Source organism: Melanerpes formicivorus, unplaced genomic scaffold (genome assembly GCF_026170545.1).
Source record: "Melanerpes formicivorus ecotype bairdi unplaced genomic scaffold, bMelFor1.0.p_v2 SCAF_38, whole genome shotgun sequence".
NCBI classification, from domain to species: domain Eukaryota; kingdom Metazoa; phylum Chordata; class Aves; order Piciformes; family Picidae; genus Melanerpes; species Melanerpes formicivorus.
The window spans coordinates 4,722,132-4,741,265 of record NW_027142390.1 but is presented as its reverse complement, the minus strand read 5'-3'; the positions used below and the strand labels follow the sequence as shown (position 1 = coordinate 4,741,265).

Here is a 19,134-nt window from a genome sequence, read left to right as displayed (position 1 = left end):
ACCTCGAGGATCATGGAGTCCAACCTATCAACACAGACCCCATGACTAGACCATGGCACCAAGTGCCACGTCCAATCTCTTCTTGAACACCTCCAGGGACGGTGACTCCACCACCTCCCTGGGCAGCACATTACAATGGCGAACGACTCGCTCGGTGAAGAACTTTCTCCTCACCTCGAGTCTAAACCTCCCCTGGTGCAGCTTGAGACTGTGTCCTCTTGTTCTGGTGCTGGTTGCCTGGGAGAAGAGGCCAACCCCTTCCTGGCTACAACCACCTTTCAGGTAGTTGTAGAGGGCAATGAGGTCACCTCTGAGCCTCCTCTTCTCCAGGCTAAACAATCCCAGCTCCCTCAGCCTCTCCTCATAGGGCTTCTGCTCAAGGCCTCTCCCCAGCCTTGTTGCCCTTCTCTGGACACATTCAAGTGTCTCAATGTCCTTCTTAAACTGAGGGGCCCAGAACTGGACACAGGACTCAAGGTGCAGCCTAACCAAAGCAGAGTCCAGGGGCACAATGACTTCCCTGCTCCTGCTGGCCACACTATTCCTAATGCAGGCCAGGATGCCATTGGCCCTCTTGGCCACCTGGGCACACTGCTGGCTCATATTCAGGCGGCTGTCGATCAGCACCCCCAGGTGCTGTTTGGGAACTCTCCAGCCACTCCTACCCCAGCCTGTAGCTCTGCATGGGATTGCCATAGCCAAAGTGCAGCACTTGGCACTAAATTGTTTCCCTAAGTGAATTTAAGTTGTATCCTATTGCTAGGTGCTGTTGTGGGCTGGTCTTGGAGTACTGCAAGTCCTGATGTATGTGAGTGCTCCAGGAACTTCAGTGCTGCCTTAGAGGAGGAAGGCTTCTCTAGCCCAGAGAAGTGGGCTTGTACTTGAAGATCTGTGTTCTGTCAATGATATTTTGTATGTAGTGGGGAGAAATGAATTTACCTCTGCGTTTCACAGAGTCCTGCAGTCCTGTACTCCATCTGGCCTTCCTGTGGCGTTAACCTTGAAGCTGCTGTGCTTCCACTGGATGTCACTGTTGCTCTCTGAAAGTGCAAAGTATCACCTTACCTGAGGTGAAAAGGACTCTTCAAAACAGATGACTTTTACTGGTTTTCCTCTCTTTTGGATTAGTAGAGGTGAGATCCAAACAGACAGTGTCCGCCACCTTCAGGATGTGTCTGCTCCTCTGTTTCTAGGGGAGGTTTAGCTAAGATAGTAAATTTCATTGCACTTAATGAATTTGAATGCATTGGATGTCTGTACTGAACTGGATACACAGGATGTATGTGTTGCTGGAAGGGAGGAATGTCTTTTCAGATACTTAAATTCAGTTAACTGTATTCTTGTTTAAAAAAAAAAAGAAAAACCCAAAGAAACAAAAAACAATCAACCAACCCTAAAACAGAGACACTGTGGAAATGACTTAAAGGTGGAGCAGATGTTGGTCAGTTAGAGGGTAGAAAGGCTCTGCAGAGGGACCTTGACCGACTGGACAGATGGGCAGAGTCCAATGGGATGGCATTCAACAAGTCCAAGTGCCAGGGGCTGCACTTTGGCTGCGGCAATCCCATGCAGAGCTACAGGCTGGGGTCAGAGTGGCTGAGAGCTGCCAAACAGAGAGGGACCTGGGGATGCTGATTGACAGCTGCCTGAATATGAGCCAGCAGTGTGCCCAGGTGGCCAAGAGGGCCAATGGCATCCTGGCCTGCATTAGGAACAGTGTGGCCAGCAGGAACAGGGAGGTCATTGTGCCCTGTACTCTGCTTTGGTTAGGCCACACCTTGAGTCCTGTGTCCAGTTCTGGGCTCCTCAGTTTACGAAGGACATCGAAACACTTGAATGTGTCCAGAGAAGGGCAACAAGGCTGGGGAGAGGCCTTGAGCACAGCCCTATGAGGAGAGGCTGAGGGAGCTGGGATTGTTTAGCCTGGAGAAGAGGAGGCTCAGGGGTGACCTCATTGCCCTCTACAACTACCTGAAAGGTGGTTGTAGCCAGGAAGGGGTTGGTCTCTTCTCCCAGGCAACCAGCACCAGAACAAGAGGACACAGTCTCAGGCTGCACCAGGGGAGGTTTAGATTGGAGGTTAGGAAGAAATTCTTCATAGAAAGAGTGATTGGCCATTGGAATGTGCTGCCCAGGGAGGTGGAGTCCCCATCCCTGGAGGTGTTTAGGGACTGGGTGGGGTGCTTGGTGCCATGGTTTAGTTGATTAGATGGTGTTGGGTGATAGGTTGGACTTGGAGAAGACCTCAAAGATCACCAACCTGGTTTAATTCTATTCTATTTGATTCTATTTTATTCTACTGTAGTAGCTGGCCAGAATGCTGTTTAGCCAAAACAGTTCTTGTAAGAGGCTCAGTAAGAGACCTCTGGAATGAAGGCGGATTAATTTTCCCCTTCCCCCAAGTAGTTGCACTGTGCTGTCTTTAAGTGGCTGCTATAAATAAATCACTTCTGTTTTCCCTTTGTCACTGAGAGCTGTATTGTATTCTGAAACTGCTTATCTATTCTTCCTTTAATGCTCAGCTGCTTCTTGCCATGCTCCCAGTGCTTAATGTTCAGATGCTGTAAGCAGAGATTTGGTGGCAAATGCATGGGTTCAGTTCTGCTGGATAAGCTGCACACTTTCAGCTCTCACTGAAGTAAGTGAAACCTCTGCAGCAGTGTCATTGGTGCCTGTCCCCAGGATTCAGCTGGGCTTAACCTTGCAGCTGAGTCAGGTTAGGAGCATGGGTGTCTGTTAATTGTGATGCTCCTGGGTGCCCAGGCTGCCACAAAGCCCAGGCATGTTTCAAGGCTCTTTCTATTTCTGCAAAGTTCTCTCAAATCTGTTCGTATTTAGGTCACTAGTGGCTGGCTCACTGCAAGATACAGGGTACTGTGAGGTTAAAGGTAGCTGTCCTTTCATCTGTGAGGGTTTTCTTGGCCTGGGGGTGCTGGTTGATGGTAGGCTGAACATGAGCCTGCAGTGTGCCCAGGCGGCCAGAAGGGCCAATAGCATCCTGGCCTGCATCAAGAACAGTGTGGCCAGGAGCAGGGAGGTCATTCTGCCCCTGTACACTGCACTGGTTAGGCCACACCTCGAGTACTGTGTCCAGTTCTGGACCCCTCAGTTTAGGAAGGAGGTTGACTTGCTGGAAGGTGTCCAGAGAAGGGCAATAAAGTTGGTGAGGGGTTTGGATCACAAGTCCTATGAGGAGAGGCTGAGCCGCTGGCTCAGCACTGGTTCAGAGGAGGCCTTATTGCTGTCTACAACTACCTGAAGGGAGGTTGTAGACAGGCAGAGGTTGTTCTCTTCTCCCAGGCAGTCAGCACCAGAACAAGAGGACACAGTCTCAGGCTGTGCCAGGGGAGGTTTAGGCTGGAGGTCAGGAGGAAGTTTTACACAGAGAGAGTGATTGCCCATTGGAATGGGCTGCCTGGGGAGGTGGTGGAATCGCCCACACTGGAGGTATTCAGGAGGAGACTTGACAGGGTGCTTGGTGCCATGGGTTAGTTGATTAGGTGGTGTTGTATGATAGGTTGGATGTGATGATCTTGAAGGTCTCTTCCAACCTGGTTTATTCTATTCTAAATTCTGCTGGACAGTAGCAGGGAGGTGATTTTGAATCCTCTTTTACAAAACTGGAGAATGTTTCAGTCTGGGGCAGTTCAGTTCTGCCTCTCTTGGGTGCACATTTCCTTTCAGAGGTGCTGGCCATTAGGCAGTGGTAAATGCAAGCTGTAGCCTGGCTGGTGAAGGAAAGTTTCCAAGTGTTTCCCTCTTTTGTTAAGATGTGAAGGGCAAAGCTGCCTCTGAAGGACCCCACAGTGATGCTTAATGCTTACCACTGTCAGCTTTGGAAGCTGTACAGAGGATTCCATAGCAGCAGCTTTGCTGCTTTCCTAACACAGCTTCAGATGGTGTCGCTGCTGTGTTTGAACTAGACAGGAGTCCAGGTGGGTGCTCAGGGCAGACAGGCTGTCTCTGAGCATTACAGTCTCTATTCTCTTTTTTTTTTGCTGAAGGAAAGTGAGTTTGAGCTCATCACACTGTTCAGCAGCCTTTTAGAATGAATGTCAAACAGAATCCAGGATGCCATTGAGATTTGGGCTACTTGTGAAGTGCCCCAACATGTGCCTTGTGAAGTCTTGGCTTTCCTTGGCTGTACCAAATGGAGACTTTGGCATGAAAACCACAAAAGGATTGGGAAAAAAACCAACCCCAAAATCACAAATGAAATAAACAGCCAGCCTGGTTTTCTCTTTGATTCCACGGTATGAAGGCCATGGTATCACTGTTGCCCTCTGTTCACAAGGCTTGTGCTAGATGGTAGCAGAGGGACCTGCTTTGGGTAGTGCCAATTCAAAAATACCTACTGGGGCTCTTCAGCCTTTTCAGCAAAAGTCAATTGTACTGCTTCTTGTGAATCAGATCCAGCTGGGTACAAATGCTGTGCTTCAGCCTGTGAAAAGGAAAGGGCTTAGTCTTTGAGATGCAGCGTGCGTCTCTGCCTTGGCTGAACTGGCTGTCAGCTGATCCTTTGCTGCTGTCCTGCTGCTGCTCTGTGCAGGATGGGCTGCATTTACAGTGTGTAGCATTGCTGTCTGTTCTTGCTGGCAGTTTGCAGGCATTCTCAGTGAGCTCTGTGGTGTGCTGAACACTCCTCTGCTGGGCAAATCCAGGCTTAACCCTTCCTGAGCACTATATAGAGGGTTCCTGTTTGAGAAGCCTGCCTGGATGTGTCTCAGACTGCTGATCAGCAGAATGTAGCATCTGTGACAAAGAGCTGCTGCTGCCCCTAGCTTCAGCTTGCTGTGATGAGAGACCACCTGACCCTGAAGCATCAGATGTTTGATGCCATAAGGGCAGGTAAGGTGAGTAAGAAGCTAGGGCAAACTGGCTTCAGTTTCTCTGCCTGTTTGTGGGCAGCAATTCAAAGTGCTGTCTGTAGGTGTGGGTGTTGGATACTTGGGTTTTGCACCTGCTGTGGCAGGGTAGACTGGGCAGAATGTGCTCGTGCCCTGTAACTGAATATTCAAAGGGTTGAAAGCCTCCCTTTTGGGGGTCCCACTTGATGATGCATTGACATAGTTTTTGTTTGGTGGCTGAATGCATGCCTGGTTCAGCTGGATGAACCACCTTAGAATTTTATTGCTGAAGGAACCTGTAGCTGGTGATCCTCTTTAACATCTTTATTGATGATCTGGATGAGGGCATTGAGTCAATCATCACTAAATTTGCTGACAACACCAAGCTGGGGGCAGGAGTTGATCTGCTGGAGGGTAGAGAGGCTCTGCAGAGAGACCTCGACAGGCTGGACAGATGAGCAGAGTCCAACAGCATGAGATTGAACACATCCAAGTGCTGGGTTCTGCACATTGGCCACAGCAACCCCATGCAGTGCTACAGGCTGGGGTCAGAGTGGCTGGAGAGCAGCCAGGCAGAGAGGGACCTGGGGGTGCTGGTTGATGGTAGGCTGAACATGAGCCTGCAGTGTACCCAGGCAACCAGGAGGGCCAATGGCATCCTGGCCTGCATCAGGAACAGTGTGGCCAGCAGGAGCAGGGAGGTCATTCTGCCCCTGTACACTGCATTGGTTAGGCCACACCTCGAGTCCTGTGTCCAGTTCTGGGCCCCTCAGTTTAGGAAGGAGGTTGACTTGCTGGAAGGTGTCCAGAGAAGGGCAACAAAGCTGGGGAGGGGTTTGGAACACAAGCCCTATGAGGAGAGGCTGAGGGAGCTGGGGCTGCTTAGCCTGAAGAGGAGGAGACTCAGGGGTGACCTTATTGCTGTCTACAACTACCTGAAGGGAGGTTGTAGCCAGGCAGAGGTTGGTCTCTTCTCCCAGGCAGCCAGCACCAGAACAAGAGGACACAGTCTCAAGCTGTGCCAGGGGAAGTTCAGGCTGGAGGTCAGGAGGATGTTTTATACAGAGAGAGTGATTGCCCATTGGAATGGGCTGCCTGGGGAGGTGGTGGAGTTGCTATCATTGGAGGTGTTCAGGAGGAGACTTGACAGGGTGCTTGGTGCCATGGGTTAGTTGATTAGGTGGTGTTGGGTGATAGGTTGGACGTGATGATCTTGAAGGTCTCTTCCAACCTGGTTTATTCTGTTCTATTCTATCTTCTAGATGATGTCTGGTAAGGAGCTGTTTAGGCATCTGTGGTGGTTGGAGTAGGGCAGTATTGTCATGCTTCTGTTTTTAAATGTAGTTACACTTCTGTTCTTGGGGGTGTTGTCACCATTCCCAGTGCCTTCAGGAGCCCACATGATCTTTGTGCAGGTGGCTTGCTTGGCTTTTCACGGGGGTGGTACATAGCCTGTAAGCTGATCAGCAGAGTGTAGCATCTGTGACAAAGAGCTGCTGCTGCCCCTGGCTTCAACTTGCTGTGATGAGGGACCACCTGACCCTGAAGCATCAGATGTGGGGCATCTTGGCAGTATTTCCCTTACAAAGATGCCAGACTCTGAAGCTTTGTGGACTGTAACAAAGAGGATATCAACTGGAGTTCAATGCAGCAGCTTTTTCTGAGAGGCTGTCTGACATATGTTCCAAAGATAGAGGCAGAGAGTATGTTGGTACAGTCATTTTTCTGCTTCTGTGAGTCAGCTTGTTCTAATGGGTTTTGAAGTGGATAGCTCATCATCATTTGGGGTTTTTAAGTGGAGGTTGTAAGCAGTGTTAGCTTGCTCAAATTTCTGCTGTGCCACGATTGACTGGTCTAAAGTGACATCATCAAAATAGGATAGTTAGCCTTAAAATAACAAGAAAGCATGGCTTTTGGAGCACATTACCCATGTAAAAGTGCTGGCTGGGGGGTTGGGGGTTTGCTTTTACTTTTAAGTTTAAACAGCAAATAGCAGCCCTGTAAGGCTGGCTTTCCCCCCATCTCTGCAAGAGCATATTTCACAAGCCCTATGAGGAGAGGCTGAAGGAGCTGGGGTTGCTTAGCCTGGAGAAGAGGAGGCTCAGGGGACACTTATTGCTCTCTACAACTACCTGAAGGGAGGTACTGGCCAGGTGGGGGCTGGTCTCTTCTCCCAGGCAACCAGCACCAGAACAAGAGGACACAGTCTCAAGCTGCACCAGGGGAGGTTTAGGCTGGATGTTATGGAAGTAGTTTTTCACAGAAAGAGAGATTGGCCATTGGAATGTGCTGCCCAAGGAGGTGGTGGAGTCCCCATCCCTGGAGGTGTTTAGGAAGAGACTGGATGGGGTGCTTGGTGCCATGGTTTAGTTGATTAGGTTTGATTAGGTGCCATGGTTTAGTTGGGTGATAGGTTGGACTCAATGATCTCAAAGGTCTCTTCCAACCTGGTTTATTCTATTTGACTCAACTGAATCAATGCCTCAGTGATCAACATGTGGCTCTTGGGCTACCTGCAGCACAGGAGTAGCTGGAGTGTGGCTCCCATGCAGAGGCTGTGCAGTGTGACCCAGAGCGTGGGCTGTGTTGGCACAGGGCCGGCAGATAATCCAAATTACCCAAGCAAGTGGGAGGAAGCAAATTAGCAGTCTGGTGTGGCTGGTACCACCTGATACACAGCTGCTTCCCAAGCCTGCAGTGCAGCACAGTGATCCCTGTGGAGCAGTTGTTACATCTGTCCTTTAAACCTTTCCATTCATTTCCTGTTCCTTATGCAAAGCTGGTCCTGTGATGCTTGGCTGTTTGAGGATTGCTTCGTTGTCAGGGTCTGGAAGAGTGGTTGGCCCTTACTAACAGGTTTCCTGGACAGTAGCATCTCCTGTCAAGGCCTATTCTTGCTGGGTCCTGTCCCTCCCCACTTCCCAATTTCCAGCTTCCCATGTAGTCACTTTTTTGGGGTTTGCACTGTTGATTGCTTGTTTTGCCTAACTGTGGGGCTGGACTTGAGCCTTGGGAGCCTTTCTGTGTCTTAAGTCAGTGACTTCCAGCAGTGCAAAGGGTTGTTGTATATACACAAATACATGTATTTATATATGTGTATTTACATGTGTATGCCTGGAGAAGAGGAGGCTCAGGGGAGACCTTCTTGCTCTCTACAACTACCTGAAGGGTGGTTGTAGCCAGGAAGGGGTTGGTCTCTTCTGCCAGGCAACCAGCACCAGAACAAGAGGACACAGCCTCAAGCTGTGCCAGAGGAAGTTTAGGCTTGAGGTGAGGAGGAAGTTCTTCACAGAGAGAGTTGTTAGCTGTTGGAATGTGCTGCCCAGGGTGGTGGTGAAGTCACCATCATTGGAGGTGTTCAGGAGAGGATTGGATGTGGCACTTGGTGCCATGGTTTAGCCATGAGGTCTGTGGTGACAGGTTGGACTTGATGGTCTTTGAGGTCTCTTCCAACCTTATTGATTCTGAGAGTCTATGATTCTGTGTATCTTCATAATGAACTAAACAGTTAGAGGGTTAATGTTTTATGTGAGCTGGTCCAGGATCTCCTTGAAGCTTGGTTGCACTTCTCATACACCTGACACCAAATAGAGCTGAGCAGGAGAATTGACACAGCGCTGGTGAGAAACGCGTGCATTGCGGTGGGGATGGGAGAAGAGGGAGAAGCAACTCTTCATTCCTTGCTCAGAAAAAGCACATGGGGGAGAACTTTGAAGACATTTTTCAGACTGTCAGAATTTCTTGCTGCTTTGTTGATTTGCAGACTTCAGTCACAGGAGTGAGTAATAAGTGCATGGGATGGAGCCTGTACCAGGCATCGGGCCATGGAGAACTAAGTTTTGAGTAGTGAGATCTTGGCTTTAGATTCAGATCTTGTCTGTGAGTGTAAATTGAGAAGCTTGTGTCTGCAGTTGCTTAATCAGTTGGCTACCTTGTTTAGTTAAATAAACTCTGAACTACTTTTGCTGGCAGTAATGCAGATGAATAATGCAAATAATCTTTGTTCTGGGAGAAAGCTAGCATTTTGAAAGAAAAGGAAAGAAGAATTAGTTCTCTAGTAGAGATCTGTTTGGGCTTTTGAAACTTAATTTATTCTGAGTGGAATATTCAAGCTTGCATAAGTGAAACAATTAAAATTGAAGTATCAAGGTAAACTTGTTCTTAACCTTACTGAGGAGGGAAAACGAGTTCAAGATACAAACAGAATAAAAATTGCTTAATCAAGACTGGCTTTCTTAATGCACATGGGAGCCTCTTGCTTCTGCTGAATTTAGCTGCAGTCCAGCATTCTTGCCTTCATCCCCCTACCAAACATAGAATAGGCTGATGTGAGGAGGAAGTTCTTCACCATGAGAGTGGTGAAGCCCTGGAATGGGTTGTCCAGGGAGGTGGTTGAGGCCCCAGCCCTGGAGGTGTTTAAGGCCAGGCTGGCTGAGGCTCTGGCCAGCCTGATCTAGTGTGGGGTGTCCCTGCCTATGGCAGGGGGGTTGGAACTGGATGATCCTTGTGGTCCCTTCCAACCCTTACTGATATTATGATACTGTGAAAGAGCAGCTTAGGTTGGAAGGGACCTCAGTGATTGTCTACTCCAGCCTCTCCGCCATGGGCAGGGACACCTCTCAACTCAACTCGGCTGCTCAAGGCCTCATCCAGCCTGGCCTTGAATACCCCCAGGGAGGAGGCATCCACAACCTCCCTGGACAACTTGTTCCAGAGTCCTACTACCCTTGCACTGAAGATCTTCCTAAGGTCCAGTCTAAACCTACTCTCCCTCAGCTTATAAAACATGGAGAGAGGCTTTTACTTTAATAATTGGTCTCTTCAGTTCTGAAGTTGTAAATGTCATGTTTCCATGTGGCTCCAGTGAGTATTTACTTGTACAGTCCCTGCCTCTGTCCCACATGAGCACACCAAAGCTCTTTGCACAGAGAAAACATGAACCTGAGAGGATTGCTTCATGATTAGTATCTAAGGTTTGCTTTTCCCGATGGTTTAAAACCCCAAACCTAAGCAAACAAAACAAACAACAAACAATCACCCCCCCAACCAAACAAAAACTAAACAACAAGCCAACCCAAAACTACACCACCAGGAAAAACAGCAAACATCTCTCCACATGAGGAAGGCAGACAAGTCTGCAGCAGCTTCTCCTCTTCCAGCTAATGCAAGAGCAAACAATTCTTGTTCTCCTTTGCCTGTTGTTAATGGCACAGACTGTCCCAGCATAAACTGTTCTTCACCTGCCATGAAACAGGAATCCTTGTCCTGTTGCTTGCAGTTACAGATGATGTCTGTTTGTTTTTCTAGCAATCAGAAACAGATTGTGGTGCTTGTAATAAGGAAACAAAACCTCAGGATTCCAGTGGGAGCCACGAGCAGCCAGAGAACTGCCTCACAAATACTTTGGAGCTTCTTCAGGAACAGCTGCTGCTTCTGACCCAGGTATGGTTTGCTCCCTAATGTTGCAGTGAAAAAGGTACCTCTGACTGGAAGAATCTGGAATGTTTTGCCACACTTTCATAGAATCAGTGCAACTCCTTCCAAACTACTACTCTTTAGTAGCTTTTTGGATCAATCTGTCTTTAAAATCTGCCTTTTTCTGCTTGTCAGCTTACCTCTCTCAGTTCCCTCACCCTGCCTTTCAGCTCAGGATATGCTCTTCCTCCAGTGCCTTTATGCTGCAGTGTAGCAGAGCACAACTTGAGGCAGCTCTGGCACCCTGTGCTATTAGCCAAGGTTTAACTGAGGTGATTCTCAGAGGGGTTGGCAGTAGGACTCTGTTTCATGCAGTTAGATGTTGATCAGGAGCCACAGTGTGCTGATTTGCTAGCAGAGATCATAGAGTCATAGAATGGCTTAGGTTGGAAGGGATCTCAGAAGTGGTCTGCTCCAACCTCTCTGCCGTAGGCAGGGCCACCTCTCAACTAGACTTGGTTGCTCAAGGCCTCATCCAGCCTGGCCTCGAACCCCTCCAGGGAAGGGACATGCACAACCTCAGCACTTGAAGGGCTGAAGCTGCTTCTGGTGCTCTGCTATAAATCATTTCCTCATCATTCCTGAGTGTTGCTTGGTTAAAGAGAACAGCAGTGGCATAAGCAGAGGCACAGAGTTGAAGGGGAAGGACTGTCCCTTAACCTTACTGAGGAGGGAAAACGAGTTCAAGATACAAACAGAATGAAAATTGCTTAATCAAGACTGGCTTTCTTAATGCACATGGGAGCCTCTTGCTTCTGCTGAATTTAGCTGCAGTCCAGCATTCTTGCCTTCATCCCCCTACCAAACATAGCATTTTGCTTACTTCCGTTGCCATCCCGAGCTCTGTACTGACTCCCAATATTGCTTTCTCTTCTTGCGCTTTAAGCCTCTCAAATGTGCTCCACCCAAAGGGAAGCAAGCACTGAGCTTCAGTGTTCCTTCCCTGTTGTGGCAGCATCCCATAACTTCACCCCCACCTGTTTCCAAATTGTACATGTAAACACACTAGGTGCACATGGGCCACAACAACCCCATGCACAGCTACAGGCTGGGGTCAGCGTGGCTGGAGAGCAGCCAGGCAGAGAGGGACCTGGGGATACTGGTCGGTGGTAGGCTGAACATGAGCCTGCAGTGTGCCCAGGCAGCCAAGAGGGACAATGGCATCCTGGCCTGCATCAGGAACAGTGTGGCCAGCAGGAGCAGGGAGGTCATTCTGCCCCTGTACACTGCACTGGTTAGGCCACACCTTGAGTCCTGTGTCCAGTTCTGGGCCCCTCAGTTTAGGAAGGAGGTTGACTTGCTGGAACGAGTCCAGAGAAGGGCAACGAAGTTGGTGAGGGGTTTGGAACACAGCCCTATGAGGAGAGGCTGAGGGAGCTGGGGTTGCTTAGCCTGGAGAAGAGGAGACCCAGGGGTGACCTTATTGCTCTCTACAACTACCTGAAGGGAGGCCATAGTCAGGCAGATGTTGGTCTCTTCTCCCAGGCAGCCAGTACCAGAACAAGAGGACACAGTCTCAGGCTGCGCCAGGGGAGGTTTAGGTTGGATGTTAGGGAGAAGTTCTATACAGAAAGAGTGATTGCCCATTGGAATGGGCTGCCTGGGGAGGTGGTGAAGTCACCATCATTGGAGGTGTTCAGGAGGAGACTTGATGGGGTGCTTGGTGCCATGGGTTAGTTGTTTTGGTGGGTTGGATTGGTTGATGGGTTGGACACGATCTTTGAAGGTCTCTTCCAACCTGGTTCATTCTATGTAATTCTAATTCTATGTAACTGTCGGGATTTTCGCTTGTACCCACTTCAGCAGCACCTTAAGATCATGGCCACAAATAACTCTGCCATGCTTTTTAAGGAGTTCCTGCATTAGTTCCTAAACATCTCTGTCTGAGGAAGTCTCTGGATTCCCCACATTTCGTTTTCCCTGGCTCACCTCTCGTGGTCGCGGGAGGCTTCTGTTCAGGCTGCCCAGCTCCTGCTTCCTTTCCGCAGCCCATTCAAAGTTCCCTGGGACGTCGCGGCAGGTCGCAGCTTAGCGATTCATCACCTCCATCACATCGGGGGTCACCCTTTTAACCAGATTGAGAGATGGAGACAAAGCTTGATGCAAGCAAAGTGTCTACTTTATTTTTGTACAAAGTGTTTTCTTTCCATAGGCTAACATAATCCACAGCAACTGGTGACTGGTAATTAGATGTGTCTGTGCGACAGTTACAGACTGGTGACTGGCTGCTGAGGAAATGCCAGGGAGCACACATCCCGGGGCAAGGCTTCAGACAGGTGTTAGACAAAAGGCAAACGATCATGCATCTCTTAGCTAAGTTCAGAGAGAAGACAAAAGACTCTCTTGCAATGTTTAGCAGCTCTTATTCTCAGCTCCTTGTGTGGCTTCCCTGAGTCACAGTGGTCGTTGGTAATCAGCTAAATGCTTTTCTCTGGAACGAGTCCGGAGAAGGGCAACGAAGTTGGTGAGGGGTTTGGAACACAAGCCCTATGAGGAGAGACTGAGGGAGCTGGGTTTGCTTAGCCTGGAGAAGAGAGACTCAGGGGTGACCTTATTACTCTCTACAACTACCTGAAGGGAGGTTGTAGGCAGGCGGAGGTTGGTCTCTTCTCCCAGGCAGCCAGTACCAGAACAAGAGGACACAGTCTCAGGCTGCACCAGGGGAGGTTTAGGTTGGATGTTAGGAAGAAGTTCTATACAGAGAGAGTGATTTGCCATTGGAATGGGCTGCCAAGGAGGTGGTGGAGTCACCATCATTGGAGTGTTCAGGAGGAGACTTGACGGGGTGCTTGGTGCCATGGGTTAGTTGTTTAGGTGGGTTGGATTGATTGATGGGTTGGACATGATGATCTTGAAGGTCTCTTCCAACCTGGTTTATTCTATGTAATTCTCTCTACACAGTTGCAGTTTTTTCCCCAAGGTTTGTGGCCCACAAGGGCTAAAACATTTCCTTCTATCAGCTGAGCATTGCTTGAGGTTCTACTCCCTAAATTCAGTGCGTCACATCTTAAGGAAACAAAACCTCAGGATTCCAGTGGGAGCCACGAGCAGCCAGAGAACTGCCTCACAAATACTTTGGAGCTTCTTAAGGAACAGCTGCTTCTTCTGACCCAGGTATGCTTTGCTCCCTAATGTTGCAGTGAAAAAGGTACCTCTGACTGGAAGAATCTGGAATGTTTTGCCACACTTCCATAGAATCAGTGCACCTCCTTCCAAACTACTACTCTTTAGTAGCTTTTTGGATCAATCTGTCTTTAAAATCTGCCTTTTTCTGCTTGTCAGCTTACCTCTCTCAGTTCCCTCACCCTGCCTTTCAGCTCAGGATATGCTCTTCCTCCAGTGCCTTTATGCTGCAGTGTAGCAGAGCACAACTTGAGGCAGCTCTGGCACCCTGTGCTATTAGCCAGGGTGTAACTGAGGTGATTCTCAGAGGGGTTGGCAGTAGGACTCTGTTTTGGTGAATAACCTCTCTTCCCTCCCCCACTATGCTGCACTCTATAGGTAAACTCTGTTCAGATCCTGCTCCTTTTCTCCACCCATTATTCACCTACACAGCCCAATTTCTGCACTGTTCTCCACTCATCAACAAGTCTGGGCTCTTCTGTGCTTCATCTCTGAAACATGCTTCTCACCCACAGCTAGTGAACAGCTAATGCCTTGCTGAAGCATTAACATACAGCCCGTCCTCAGTCACTAAACAGTGTTTGAACAGTACCAGACATTAATAGTGATCATCACACTGTGTGTTTACTTCAGAGTTTGGGGATGGAGCTGTTTTTGTGTAACTCAACAGCTGCTTATTGCTAATCTGAAGAAATTCCATTTCTGAGTGTTGTCTGGGGCTGAATTGCAGCATTTTTGAGGTATGTGAGAAGCAAGGGAGAAAGCATGGGACAGTGAATGCTGATTTCCTGTAGATGAGACCATGGCTGTAGGATGGAAAGATCTGTGGGAGAGTTTTCCTGTGAAGTGTTTCTGAGAAGAACAGGCAGGTCTTGAACACTTGGTATTGAATGTACCAACTACTAGTTTGTGTTCCCTCTCTGCTCTTGAGAAGTACCTGTCAAAAACAGCAAGATAATGGGTTGGAGGGCCCACCAGGGGATTGTAGTAGAACTGATAACAGGGATTAAAAAACATTCCAGGACTACAGACAGTTAAAATGCTGTAGGATGAAACCCAAAAGGTATTCTGAGTTCATTTGGCAGAAGTGCAAGAAAGCACTTTGCTGTGATCTTTAAAATGTAGAGCACCAGAGTGGAGGGGGAAAAACCTTGTATGATGCTGGACCCTTGTGCATGTGAGTAAAATGCAGCCCAGTGGATGCACAAAATGTTACTGTAGTTGTCTCCCTGGTAAGTCTGGAATGTGATTTTGATCTTTCATTAGAGAGGTGATTCTGCCACTTTGCTCTGATGAGGCCTCACCTGGAGTACTGCGTCCAGGTCTGGAGCCCTCAACACAGGAAGGACATAGACCTGGTGGAGTAGGTCCAAAGGAGGGCCATGAAGGTGATCAGGGGCTTGGAGCACCTCTGCTACAAAGACAGGCTTAAGGGGCTGAGACTGTTTAACCTTGGAGAAGAGGAGGCTCTGGGAAGACCTAATAGTGGCCTTCCAGTACCTGAAAGAAGCCTACAAGAAGGCTGGAGAGAGACTGTTTACAAAGGCCTGTAGTGATAGGATGGCTTCAAAGTAGAGAAGAGTAGATTTAGGTTAGGGATTAGGAACAAGCTCTTTGCCATAAGGGTGGTGGAACACTAGAACAGGTTGCCAAGGGACGCCAGATTCTTAGAGGTATTCAAGGTGAGGCTCAAGAGGGCTTTGGGGAACCTCATCTAGTGGAAGAAGTTGGACTTGATGATCTCTGAGGTCTTTTCCAGCTTTATTGATTCTATGTCCTTGCTCAGTGCAGGGGGGTTGGACTAGATGCCCTTTGGAGATCCCTTCCAACCCAAACTGTTCTATGATTACATAAATTGGATCCACACTTCTGCTGATGGATGTGTGATGGCTCCTTTTCAGCTTCATAGGCTCAGTAAACAGTATGTGTGGAAATTAAACTAGGTAGAAGTAATGCAAACATCTCTCTGGAAGATATTGTGTAACCATAGAAAAGAGAAACTGAGATCAGTGGGGGAGGAATAAATTAGTGGGTTATAGGATAAATTGGAAATAGGCCTGAAATTATAGTAAGAAACCTAAACCACTGTCCTGAGAAATTCTGCATTCAGCAACCTTTTGCCTTTGTGTAGCTTCTTTTGCCATCCTTGAAGCTCTTCATTTCCCATTGGTTCTAAGCTTTGTCTATTTCAAAGCATTTGTGCACCTAGATGTTCCTGAGGCTGTTGAAATGGTTTCCTAATTCTTCAAGGTTTTCATATTTAGCAGTGAAATAAACCAACACCTGACAAACCTAGGGAAATGGGCTTGGAAGATGTCCTTGATGCTAGAGTAAGGGAGAGGGTCCTCAGTGAGGAGGGATTCAGGCAGTACCTATGGGAGGTAACTCTGAAGGGCATCTGCTCATATAGCTAGACTCTTTTTTCCAGTGCTGATGTCCTGTAACAGAAGAGAATGCAGCTCTGGTAGAGCCACTGTTACCTCTCTTTCATGCAGTTAGATGTTGATCAGGAGCCACAGTGTGCTGATTTGCTAGCAGAGATCATAGTGTCATAGAATGGCTTAGGTTGGAAGGGACCTCAGAAGTGGTATGCTCCAAGCTCTCTGCCATAGGCAGAGCCACCTCTCAACTAGACTTGGTTGCTCAAGGCCTCATCCAGCCTGGCCTCGAACCCCTCCAGGGAAGGGACATGCACAACCTCAGCACTTGAAGGGCTGAAGCTGCTTCTGGTGCTCTGCTATAAATCATTTCCTCATCATTCCTGAGTGTTGCTTGGTTAAAGAGAACAGCAGTGGCATAAGCAGAGGCACAGAGTTGAAGGGGAAGGACTGTCCCAGTGACATTGAGACATTCAAAACCCACCTGGATACGTCCCTGTGTGACCTACTCTGTCAGGGAAGTTGGACTAGATTATCTTTGAGGTCCCTTCCAGCCTCTAATGTTCTGTGATTTCCAGAACCCCACTGTTGATAGGGCTGGCCACAGGACTTTCAGGAATTTGTGATGATTGAGTTCTGTGGGAGCTTGGGTGTACTTCTGCTGTGGTACTCTTTGTTCTTGTCGTAGTTCCCAACATCGTGTAAACATCACATCGTGTACCAGCGGGGAAGACGTAGAGTTGTGATAAACTGCTTTGGGAAATTATGCAGATGTAAACCTCATTTATTTCCCTAATGCTTTTCTTCAGTAGCTATTTTCAAGGTTTATCCTGGAGAAGTGTGAAAGAGAGAGTACTAAGAATTTATGCTGAAAAAGGTAATAGAAAGACATCAGCTGAAGGCTGTCATCCCTTGCCAGTGCACGGCTTTGTTCTCAGCTGCGTGCTGGAAGCTGCATTGTCTGCCACTCACTGATTATCAGTACCTACCTTCTGTTGACAATGGATTTCCAGATGAAGTGGAGTGTCATGTACTTGGAGGCAGCAGGATTATTTTTATTCCCTGAAGAGTTCTCTTCCTGCCAGGCACTGATGGCAGTAGCAGCACTGAGGCTGCGCCCTGCGCAGCAGGATCCACTTGAGCAGACCTGCTCCTTCAGTTAGTCACTTCAGCTCTTGTTAAAGGAAGATGGATCAGAAGAAACTAGTGGCTGTTGTATGCTACAGCTAGCAGTATCTGCTACAGCAGATAGACACAGTCCACTCAGATTCACAAAGGTTTGTTTTATGTTGTTGACAACATTATCTTATTCTTTGGGGTTTTGGCAGCTTCCTTTGACCCGATCTTTGATTCAGTGAATTCATCTTCTTCTCTTCCTCCTTGCCAGAATTCTGCCAGGGCATCTTTTCTTTTACTTGTAAAGAGGTGGTCTGCTGTGACCTGACAAGGTCTTTGTATTGTATTTTTTTTCTCCAAACATGGTTTGTGTCTGGCCAGACTCGCATGCAAATGAAGAAGTTAATCTTTGGCTGCAGAAGAGCAGCACATGCTAGTAATTCTGCTGCCTTGAAGGATGGAGTGGAGTTGAAACTCTGACATAAGCTGCTTGTTTCCCATAGCTGTGCATTACATAAAGATACCCTGGTGCACCTTTTTAGGAAAGCAGGCAATTCAAATCTGGCAAAGGAATGAGGAAGATGAGAGTAATGAATGTAGGCTGCTCTGCTCCTCCCTCTCCTGCAGCATAGTAGCTCGTCAGTGTCTTGGTGTTTTAAAGTCCTGTTCTTTATTGGCATTTCAGAGATGTGAAAAGGAGGAATCAAAGGCTGGATCTCAGTGCCTGTATGAAGAGATGGGCTGATTATTCAAGTTTAAGGGGAAAACAGGGTGATTTTATCTCTTGGATAGTTCCCTGGAACAGAAAGGTGTGTTCTGACTGAAACACAGATGAGACAGATACTGAGAGTTTCCTTGTTCAAATGCGCTTTCTGCACTTGCAGCTGAAATGCATTTCTGAAAGAAGATCTTCTGGGAGTACCTCTCTTGGCTGCAGTGGAAAAGTTGCATTTGCAACAATCAGAGAGCTTGTATATGCCTGCCTTCACTCCAGACACCTGCAGCTGCCATGTTCACTCAATCTGCAGCACTAGTGAGCCAGGGGTACCTAGGCAGAAGCTGCTTGTTTGACGTTAGGAGGAAGGTGTCCACTCCAAAGGAAGAGTTCACAGTCAGGTTAGCATAAAAAGTCATAAATAGCTGCCATGATCCACCCACAGGAAAGAGCTTTGTATACTTCCCCTACCTAATCTGCCATTGAAACTGGGAGAAAGCAGCACATTGAAATGGAGAAGACTAATAAATCTGTGAGATAATCCAGGTCTGAACGGAAAGACAGTCCAACTCCTGTGAGATTAAAGGATTGTTTCACTCCAGAAAAGCTTGAAGGGGGGTGGGGGGGAGATTTCTTTAAAACGAAATCCATTAGCATTAAAAACAAAACAAAAAAGAGACTTGGACAGAAATGAGGAAGTGAGTTGGGAAGTGAGTTGCTTTTTAATTAAAACTGAAACTGTTTGTGTGTGGAATGAAAAAGAGGCCAATCAAATTTGTTACCCCCTTTGGGATGTGAGCTCCAAAGCCTGTGTTGGTAAGGAATGAGTGTGACCCTGCTCTTCTGAGAGGTGTTGAATGTAGGTGCAGCAGCTGCTTTAGTTAAAGAAATGCTTTTATGACCTCAAGTCAAGAAGAAAGTTGGGGTGGGGGGGAGTTGGGTTTTTTGTTTAGTTGTTGTTGTTTGGTGTTTGGTTTTTTTTGTGAAGAGGGGGTCCTAAGTGCTGCTGCCTCTGGTGTGTGCTGCAGGTCCTGCCTGACCAACCTGATCTCCTCCTATCATCAGGTGGATGTGGGGAGGCCTGTGGATGTGGTCTACCTGGACCTCAGCAAGGGCTTTGACACCGTCCCACATAGCAAACTCCTGGCCAAGCTGTCAGCCCATGTCTTGGATGGGAGCACACTGCACTGGGTTAGGAACTGGCTGGAGGCTGAGCCCAGAGAGTGGTGGTGAATGGTGCCACATCCAGCTGGCGGCCAGTCACTAGTGGTGTGCACCAGGGATCAGTGCTGGGCCCTGTGCTCTTTAACATCTTTATTGATGATCTGGATGAGGGCATTGAGTCCATCAGCAGTAAATTTGCTGACAACACCAAGCTGGGGGCAGGAGTTGATCTGCTGGAGGGTAGAGAGGCTCTGCAGAGAGACCTTGACAGGCTGGACAGATGGGCAGAGTCCAAGGGCAGGAGATTGAACACATC

At 48.1% G+C, this 19,134-nt stretch overlaps 1 protein-coding gene across 2 annotated transcripts in view; it reads left to right on the top strand.

Annotated features, from left to right (window-relative positions):
- POC1A (POC1 centriolar protein A) overlaps window positions 1-19,134 on the top strand; it is a 64,578-nt gene that overhangs the window by 33,381 nt on the left and 12,063 nt on the right. Inside the window, exons 10-11 of one of the 2 annotated variants that reach the window (XM_068157909.1) lie at window positions 10,155-10,289; window positions 13,224-13,369. In XM_068157909.1, the coding sequence (XP_068014010.1) occupies window positions 10,155-10,289; window positions 13,224-13,286 (198 nt within the window). In that variant the 3' untranslated portion in view covers window positions 13,287-13,369. Of the gene's footprint in view, window positions 1-10,154; window positions 10,290-13,223; window positions 13,370-19,134 lie in introns of those variants that run through there. The other variant, XM_068157908.1, reaches the window with a different exon arrangement.